Source organism: Coffea arabica, chromosome 2c (genome assembly GCF_036785885.1).
Source record: "Coffea arabica cultivar ET-39 chromosome 2c, Coffea Arabica ET-39 HiFi, whole genome shotgun sequence".
In the NCBI taxonomy this organism is placed as follows: Eukaryota; Viridiplantae; Streptophyta; class Magnoliopsida; order Gentianales; family Rubiaceae; genus Coffea; species Coffea arabica.
Genome location: NC_092312.1, coordinates 9287271 through 9297405, shown reverse-complemented (window position 1 = coordinate 9297405; position 10135 = coordinate 9287271). Strand labels below are relative to the sequence as shown.

Below are 10135 nucleotides of genomic sequence, written 5' to 3'. Positions count from 1 at the left end.
AGGTCCAAAACCGTTAAACTGGAAGTTTTTTGTGATCTGATCACAAAACTGTTACGGGTCAAGTAACATTAAATGAAAACCTAAGGGGGTAAACTGAAAATACACCCTTTCTTCCACCAGCGACCGTACACGGTACACCTCGCTGTCTCTCTACTCTCGCTCAGCGTCAAAAATTCCTTGTTTTAGCTGTTGTATACGCTGTCATATTCTTCTGAAGACAATAAATAAATCCCGCTAAAATCCCACAATAATTTATCCCCTCTGGCGTCTACACAAGAAAAAGTGAAGTATTTTAGCCTTTGCGTCTAAAATCTCGCTAGTCCATGGGTTGTTCGTCTTCGCTGCCAGGTGATTAAAGTTGAAATTTTTATTCAACCCATCCTTGGTTTTAATTCTTTGATTCCCTAACCCTATGTTAAAACCTTTTTACCCTTTTTTTTTTCCATTTTTTGATCTTTTGAAAGTATTCTTCAATTTCTCTGAGCTGAATATTCTGTTATTGATTCTTATAAATGTCCCATCGCCCTTATGTCCATCCTGGTAGGCTCAATTTGACTTGATTCAGCTCCTTTTTGTTGTTATTGGGCTCTAATTTAGTAACCCTTTTAATAATTTTCTTGTTATTTATTGATTTCTTCCGCGGTGGCACCTTTTTCTCGTCTGTTGTTGATATACTTTATTGCTTGAGTTCTTGTTTTCTTTTAAAATTTTGTTCCCAATTTCGACAGATAGGAATTCGGGTCGGTTGGGTGGACTTAATCCGGAAAATGGTAGTGCAAATGATTCTAAAAACCTCCGTGTAAAGGTATATTTGTATGATTAATTTTTGAATTGTTGCTCTTTTTTTTTTAATGCCTGAACATTTTCTTAGTTAGGTTAGTTAAATGGAGTAATAATGTGCTTTCTTGCACTATTTTACACAAGAAACAATCTTTTTGCTTTTTGCATGTAAATGATACGAGGTTTTGCAGCCAACAGTGAATGCTGCAGCACATAGTAAATTAAGATTTTTTTTGGGGGTTTTTATGCTTAATATATTATGTTGGACCCGCTGAAAGTTGTATTTGAGCTTTTTGGAGATACTTGTTGGATATGTTTTACTGATACTTGACGGAAGCTGATTTTGTTATTACCTTGTTTTTTGATAACACATAAGTTCCTATAGCAGTGGCTCTGTGCGTAGGGGTGATTTGAGGTTGCATGTATGCACCTTTTTATACAGCGGAAAAAATTGTAAAAGAAAATCATTTCCTGTTTGTAGTTTATGGGCATGGTAGTGCATTCACTACTCAATGCATCATCTCCGAGGCTACTATCCGTGGCTTATGAAGATCCCAATGTGGTTCTTTTTCTCAGCAGTTGCTACACTGTGTTTAATGTGTATTGACTACCATGCTGAGGAGCCTTCATGTTAACTCGGTTAAGGTGAAGCTGAAGACACCAAACTACCCTTGTCCTCATGGAACTCCTTTGGTTATTTGGTGAATGAAAGTCTCAAGGACTGCAGGAAAAATTTAGAGCCATGATTTTTGGATGCAGAAGACTCTGATCCATTCATCCTTTTAGGCCCTTTTGTCATCTGGTAGACACTAGTCAATTTGCATGATTAATGTATGCGTTATGAGATGGATATCTAGGTTTAAATTTAGCAATATCTTTCCATGAGGGTTCTACTTGAGGCTGTTTAGTGGTGCTTAGTGCACTGTTTATTAATTGAATTTAGTATTCAAACAAATGGATTTGCGACTAATCCATTTTTTCAATAATTTCTGCAGCTGGTGCTGTTAGGTGATTCTGGTGTTGGGAAAAGCTGTATTGTTCTTCGTTTTGTCCGTGGCCAGTTTGATCCAACATCCAAGGTGAAGTTAGTGGTCTAGTGATTGAATAAAATTTTCTTGTTTTAGACATCTTCAATACTTATCTGACCTTCTACGATATTTACATGGTCTACAATTTTACTTATGGTTGTTGTTTTTATTTGATTATAGGTAACTATTGGAGCTTCATTCTTGTCTCAGACTATAGCTTTGCAGGATTCTACCACTGTTAAGTTTGAAATATGGGATACTGCTGGTCAAGAGAGGTCTGCCAAGTTTCATAATCTGGGACCCTTTCTTTTGATGCCACTGATTTTGTGGACGGAGCCTCTCCACATCGCTTGTTTTTTGGTAACATGTATTTCCTAATATAGAGCCCTAACTTTGTTTGTCTGTTGTTTGTTCTTTAGATATGCAGCACTGGCACCACTGTATTACCGAGGTGCTGCAGTGGCAGTTGTTGTGTATGACATCACTAGTCCTGAATCATTTGCCAAAGCACAGTATTGGGTCAAGGTATATCGCATTGTGGTGGACAAGTTACTTTTATTGATTGCTTTTCTACAGTATGGCATGTTGTGAGGCTTTGTTGCTGTTTTGCTTGGTGTTTTTCTTTTTGGATGATGAAGAAAAAATTGCAGTCTTTACAGGCTTTCCGGATAGTTTTCCTCCTTACCATCTACCTTTTAATTCTTCCTTTTTTTTGCTTTTTTTTCCCTTTATTTCGTTTTCCTCTCTCTTCATGCACGGGGAAGTTTTAGATAACTATGACATAGTTTTCTCCTTTTTCTTCTATTTTCTTTCTCATTGCCATTTTGGTTACATCTTTAAAGACCTGCAAGTGCAAGAGGAGCTTGCTCCACGTCAATTTATTGTGATGCTTGATGCTGTAGGGAAATTATGAGTAGAAGAGTTCACAATAGGTTTTTTAGGTGTATATGAACGTTAGGACTTATGAATTCAGTGTTCATCCTAATAACTTTATATTAAATCTACAGCCTCGATCTTGCTCATTTTACTTTTCCTTGGAATACTATTTCTATTCTCCGCATAATTTACAGATGCTGATCCAAAAATTTAACAATATAATCGTAGATATATGCATGATTACTTGTCAACTTACTAAATGATTAGAGTCTCTCTCTATAGTCAGTTCTAGGCCCGCACAAGCACCAATTGTAATTAATCTTTAGTCCTAATGAAGCCTTTGTGTGTCTATTTTCTGGATCTGTATAGATTATGTTTATCCTTCAGTACACTGTCAGCCTTTAGTAATGCTATCATGATTTCACAACTAACATTTGATGTGTATGATCTCCAAATGTCATTAACTCCTATTAGAGCATGTTAGATGTGGAATCTGTAGTAATTTTAGATTCGGCAAATGAATGATCGTGATGTACGTTAACATAACTTTTCGAGCTTACTTTTTCATGGCAATGTGGGAATGTAATCAGATGCTTTCTTATATTAGGAGTTTATGTGTTCTTCTTTTTTTGTCTAGGAACTACAAAAACATGGGAGCCCCGGGATGATCATGGCATTGGTAGGTAACAAAGCTGATCTCCAAGAAAAACGAGAAGTGTCAGCTCAAGTAAGCATCATATACCTCATTACCTATATTCTTATCTCCAACAATTCAGTGTCATTTACACATTGATGTACCCTGTTCACTTTTGAAGGATGGAATGGAGTATGCAGAGAAGAATGGGATGTTTTTCATTGAGACATCTGCCAAGACAGCAGATAACATAAACCAGTTATTTGAGGTATATTCTAATTCGCTTTTCATCTGAGATGCCTGAATTTGCCATTTTATTCACTGCCATTGCTTATAGCTTGTAATGCTTCTTATACAATTAAATAAGAAGTTGTGGAACACTTTACCCTGTGGTGGGTCGCACTTGTACCCGTAAATTGAGAATAAAGCAGTTTGAAGGCTTCTCCAGGAAGAAAAAAATAACCAATAAAAATAAAACAGTTGCTGAATAATGTATTGTCAGTGTTATATCCAAGTTATGTCTAGGAGCAAGCTGACTTCTGTATGTAGTAAAATGGGATAGAAGCAAAGCATCATACTTGGTAATGTTTGTCGTGTAGGGAGAATCTTTACGAGTCTCCCTTTTTTTTTTTTGTTTGGGGGGGGGGGGGGGGGGGGGTAGGGGTAAGCTAATCTTTATGACTGTGTGGATGCCTTCACCTCAAAATCTGTTCAGATCCTTTGGAGCCTTCTTCATTTGTTCTAAGTGAATGCTTATTTGAAATGGTGTGGTGTTACCGGATCATAAGCATGATTGTGCATTGATGACATAATTTTGAAGCAAAATTTTTAGTTTCCCCTCGTCGATGTTTCCATTTTTCAGTTTCTGTTCTTCCCAGAACTTGTTGGCCCCTTGATCTGAAGTCTCCATAAACTTTTTATTCTATAGTACCATTTTATGTTTTCCTCCCCCGCCTTCCCTTTTTCTTCCTTCCAGAAGCTATTAGCATCCTAAATATCAGAGCCATGATACACATGGATGGTGGCTTCATTAATTGCATGCGACTATGAGAGTCAGATGCTCATGCTAACCTCTTGAAATCATTTCTGCTGGAGATCAATTTATCCTAAGAACTTAAAGTATTTGCATTTCATTTTGGCAGGAAATAGCAAAGAGACTCCCGCGGCCACCTGCTTCCTGATTTCCGAAATGTCCACACACACCACATTTAGAAATTGTGCAATGCAGCTTTGCTACTGTGTGTAATATTGTGTATAATAAGATGATGCATTCTGATTGTGTAGTGTGTACTTTTCGGCCAACCCCGTGTTTTAGTTAAATTGGGCCGTGTGTTGTGTCTTTTGCTCTGGGGAAGGAATTTACATGTCTCTGGGCTGGGAAAAGGTGTTCTCCTCCTCAATAACATTTTGGTGAAAATATTCGAACTGCATATAAATTCAGTCTTTTTTTTTTTTTTTTTATAAAAAAGTGACTAGTCAAATGGTAAAGGTAAGCGAATTCTTGGGAAGCAAGAACTTAATTATATTTCAATTTGTATGTGTAACTCAAATAAATAATCAAGTATCTTAAAAACGGTGGTGATTTTGCAGATGCTTTAAATAATATTCTAAAATCAATCGTAATCTTGGGAATCCGATATCCAACTCTCGAGGAATAAGAAAACGTCTTCCTATCAAACCCTAGTCGGCTAGTCCTAGCCATACACCGACTGAACCCTAACCCATAAATCTATATCTATGTATATGAAGTACATCCTAAATCCCCAACTCTCCTAAGTTATGGAATTGTTATATACTATATTTGAAATTTTTAAGTGTATTTCATATTAAGTAATAAGAGAATAATTTATCATTTATTTTTTTGTACAAGTTTTACCTAAGAAATTCAGTGTCGTTTAATTAATTAAGATGTTCTATTTTTAGTTATTGTACAAGTCCGAACATGTTAAAATTTGAACTCGTTACTTTTAAATATTGAATTGGATTATTAAACACGTCCAAATAAGATATTAAACTGGATAAGCACAGTTTGATCTCATATTGATCTGAGGCCCAGTTTGTCCTCCAAAAGAGTGAAGATTTGAGGAGAACTTTCCTCGTATCTTTGAAGATCCATCCAATTTCCAATGTCCAATTTCCAGCCAACACCCAAAGCTATTAGGCACCACAACTTAAAAGGAAAATGGGATAGATGCAACCGTCTCTGCCAATTTTAGTCATTATTAACCGCGCGTAATTTTCTTTGTACATCGTGTAACTTTTTTTTTACATGATGTATTTTCACAACAGATAGTGATGGACCCCACACTTGACGTGAAAATCGAGTTACATGGTGTTATTTCAGCCGCACAAAATTTTGAGGACAAATCTTGGTCCTTAACCGTGCAGGGACGGTCATCAGTTTCCTCCAATAGAGTGAAGATTTGAGCAGAACTTTCCTCGAATCTTTGGAGATCCATCCAATTTCCAATGTCCAATTTCCAGCCAACACCTAAAGCTATTAGGCACCACAACTTAAAAGGAAAATGGGATAGATGCAAGAGGCTGCAATTTTTTCTCTCTTTTTTTTTTTCTGGGGTAAAGAAAAGTTAGGTAAAGGAAAGAGGCCGCGTCTTTGTTTCTGTTGAATAATGGTCTAGTTCCTAGAATACTTTGTACAAGTTTTCTTTAGTCTCTGCAAGTAATAAATGTACCAAATTGATTTCCGACTAGTCTCCCACCTCACATTTTGTTACAATTCTTTCGAGTTACAATCACAAGTTTTTTCTTGGTGCAATGGAGGGCCTACCTTTAACGACTTTATGGAATTAGGGAAATTTGGTCTAAGTTTTTTTCATCTAGAAAGAGTAAGAAAAACCAATCCATTTTCTAGTACTCAAAGCTAAGTCCAAGGGAATGATGAAAGAGTTCAAGAATTCGAAGACTGAAGCAATGTGATTAGAGAAGGTTATGTTTAATTTACCCTTTGGTTTATTCCGCTAAATATAAGTAGTTCAATAATTTGATCAATAATTTAGGAGACTATTGTCATCAAATTCTTGAAAAACAACCGTTATTCCTTCAATGCTTTAATTTTATCTTTTTTAATTTGAATCAGCTCCTCCCCCCCCCCCCCCTCTTGCACTTAAAAATGCTAGAAGCAAGAACCAAAAGAAAACAATTGAAACATCTTTAAAAAATTAACTTTAGATATTTATAACTAATTGATCACAATTGACTGAGGGCAATTCTTTGCTAGATGTAATTAAGCAATAGAGAGTTTTTGCTAAGACACTTGGAAAGTAATTGTAGGAAAGCATCACGGGCAGCTTGTATTAGTTTTAAAATTACCTTTTATCAATTTTTAGCTAAAAGGGCTCACAAAAATGCCTTAAAATGCCAATAATAATTTGTTTTGATGGAAGGAAAGGCTGGGAAAAGATATAAAATGTTGAACTTTTCTTTCATTTGGGCCTTTAACTTAGAGGTGGCAAAATGGGCGGGATTTGCTTGGATTTAAGATGGAACTGAGTCATATGGGTTTGGATCCAACCTTACCCATATGTGTTTTGTAACTAATTTGGGCGGGATCACTTTGGGATGGGTTTAGATTGATCTCGTCCAATACCCACATCTATTTTCTATATATATTTTTTCCTTTAATTCATTTTTTATTTTTTATATAACTTTAATATTTTTGATTTATTAAATTTCTTTTAGTTTTATTAAATAAACATGCAAGTGCTTTATACTCAGGATTACCACCAAAAATTGGATTAACAAATAAAGGAAAAGATATAAATAATACAGTCATATTCAAACATATATCAAGATGGCTAAGGCACTTAAGCGCTTTGTTTGGATTGGGCTTTATTTCTCAAAATTTATTTGCTTACATCATCATTACAATTTCCAATACACCTTTTTACCTTTCCAATTACCTTTTTATCTCACATACATCACATCACAAAAAGTGCTACAGTAAAAATATCTCTAATAATTCACAATCCAAACAGACCCCGTACCGGTGTTGAATATTTATTCTCATCATTGTTCAAGGATGACAGGTCTAAGTTGACTGAAATGCTGGAAATTCTTGTGGATAATGACTAGGAAGACTGCTAGAATATATTCGCTGGTATGACTATAAAAATTGTTAAAGATAATTTTTGAATCTAAAACTCCGTTTGGATTGGCTATATTTTCAAAAAATAAAATTTTCAAATACAATGTTACAGTAATATACAATTAACTCAAAAAATATCTCATCCATATTAGTATATCAAATATTTCCAAAAAAAAATTTATAGTAAAAATTTTTCATATACACTGCGATAATAAAATATTTCAAAAACACCCAAAAAAAGTAATCCAAACAGAGCCCTCGCTATTTGAGCCCAATAGGTACTCAAGTATTTCCCAAAATTTCCCATCAATCAATGGGTACAATTGAGATTTGTCCCATTTTAAACCCAATATCAAATTCCATTACCCATCCCGCCCAAAGTCCCTATGGGCATGGGTAACCCATTAGGACTTGGGACAAATTGTCACCTCTACTTTAACTTAAGAGAAAAAGAAAAAAAAAATGCAATGAATTAACCAACGCAAAATGCCTTACGCTTCTTCGCTTCCTTTTCTGTCCATGAATGGCCAGAAAATGGAAAGAAAAGCTACTTTTGTTCATTGAAATTCTTCGTAATATCATCATCTTTACCCATTAAAACAAGCATCTAGTTATTTGAAAAAAAAAAAAAAAAAGATACAGCCGCGGACGTCCACGTCACCGTATCTTATTGGGAATTCATCCATGTCAGCATGACACGTACTACTGACTAAGCCTGCCGGCTGAATATTTGGATGGCTTCAAATTAACAAAATCAAAATCACAGCGTTCAATGCACCAACTGTCACAGCGTATTTGACTCGATTATCAACCTCCTCCTGACGTGTTCTAATCAGCCCAACGAACCTCCCAAGTCAGCAATTGTTATAATTAAGCACCTGTTGACGTGATCTTTAGATTTTGGGGACGTTAAGAAGACAAGTCGCATGAAACCTATTAATGCTCAGAGATGTCACAAAGAGACAAGTCAAAGCAAAATAAAATCCAAATGAAAATTCGTACATTATACATCTAAATCTCTTCGCCTGCAGACTTTGATTAGTAATTAGATCGTTTTTAGATTGAAAACTTTTCGATGCATTCTTCTTGTGCACAATCATATTCCTCTATTTTATAAAATACTAATTAATATATTCTCTCCATCTCAAATATTTTTTTTTTATGTTTTGAAAACTTAACTTTGGAAGAATAGGGATTTGATTGCCGCGTTTGTGCTTTGCTTTCCAATCTTACCTCCACAGATTCAAAATTTGAACTTGAATGCTATAATAACATGCATATAATCAAAAGGGGAGACTAAAAAGTGTCTTGATTTTCTCAACATGATAAAAATATTTTATATTAAAGAGTATGATACTTTTTTTAATGGGACGAAAAGAGTGCAACATAATGCGTATAACCTTTCTTTTTCTAATAAAATAACCCTGGGACGAACAGTAGAAATGTGGCATGCTCTTTTTTTTTTTTTTTTTTCTAAGAATACCGACCCTCCAATTATTAGACTGTTGAATAAGTTGACTTAGGTGCATGGTTAACAAGTAGTAATTTCTGGTTTAAGTTGGCAATGATGATGTTTCAAATTGCTTGTGGGATATAATAATAATAATAAAGTATTGAGATACCTAACTTTCTGATAGAGTACACCTGTTCTGTGTTCAAATGACAAGTAATCTAATCTTTGGATTGCAAACTCAACTAATTGCGTAATCAGCATCATACAATAGTTTCTTGGGCAACCCGAAGTTCTAGAAAGTGATTTACTGTGGATAATATTTATATACATTTTGCAATACACAGAAAAATTTTTAACCAAAAGAGACTCTTCAAGAATGGGCAAAGTACCAACAGATTTAGTAGTATTGAACCTGTAAACAACAACAGAACATTCCCATGAAGCATCTCTCCCAGTTGCAACTTGTGATATGCCGCCGGCATGGCATGCTTAGAAATGTTCTCTTCTCCCAGCTTTGATTATACACTCTTGGACTTCTTCTTGTATCCAATTCTTAATTCATTTTCTATAGTTCTACTTCACCTTTCATTCTTGTCTTGTACCAAAATAAGGAGGAAATGGTCACAGGACTACTTCATTATAAAATCCAATTGCTCTTAAAATAGAGAGTAATTGGCCCCTCTAACCAGAAAAAATTTTTTTTTTTAAAAAAAAGAATTAAATCTTAAAGTACACGCATTAAACTTGTATCCAAAAAACTAATGGATTAGTCTTTCGTACACTGTGTAAGTATTGGATGAATGACAACTATATAAAAATTGAATTTTATGTCGTGAATCTAACGGTGATAATGTATACACTGTCAATGTATATAAGATTTACTCAAAACTAATACCTCATCCGTTCGGTAGTTCTTGGACCAGTATGATTAGTCCAAGTCATACTCCAAGTGTATGAATGTAAACCTTTACTTGAGACCTTATTTTTGTTTGAAAATAGTTTTTGACCCCATAGACAGAAAGGGAGGGGGAAGAACTAGAAGACAGAAAAAGAAGATCAAAAGTCAAAAACAGCAAGAAAGAAAAATTAGAAAACTTGAAGCCCAATAACCTAAACTGTAATGATATGCCTTCTGCTTTGCTGATTATATGAACTGTTAAACGTCGGTAAACATGATTAATTAAATATTAATCTCATAATTCATTCATTTGGCACCACATAATTATTAAGCACTCCTATTTTTCTCTTGACAAATTATT

The 10135-nt window shown here is 34.8% G+C and overlaps 1 protein-coding gene across 1 annotated transcript; it reads left to right on the top strand.

Annotated features, from left to right (window-relative positions):
- On the top strand, window positions 1-4754 carry LOC113730784 (ras-related protein RABF1). Its single transcript, XM_027255705.2, has 8 exons — window positions 1-348; window positions 729-805; window positions 1776-1859; window positions 1989-2083; window positions 2228-2333; window positions 3322-3411; window positions 3500-3586; window positions 4461-4754. Exons 1-8 carry the CDS (start codon window positions 324-326, stop codon window positions 4497-4499), a joined length of 603 nt encoding a protein of 200 aa, XP_027111506.2. The 5' UTR covers window positions 1-323; the 3' UTR covers window positions 4500-4754.
- Window positions 4755-10135: the final 5381 nt, after the last annotated feature.

Excerpts from the sequence above, each read along its gene's own strand:
- LOC113730784 (XM_027255705.2), top strand. The coding sequence starts at position 324 with ATGGGTTGTTCGTCTTCGCTGCCAG. Across the intron at positions 349-728 it reads TTGTTCGTCTTCGCTGCCAG|ATAGGAATTCGGGTCGGTTG; the intron begins GTGATTAAAGTT and ends CAATTTCGACAG. Across the intron at positions 2,084-2,227 it reads GATACTGCTGGTCAAGAGAG|ATATGCAGCACTGGCACCAC; the intron begins GTCTGCCAAGTT and ends TTTGTTCTTTAG.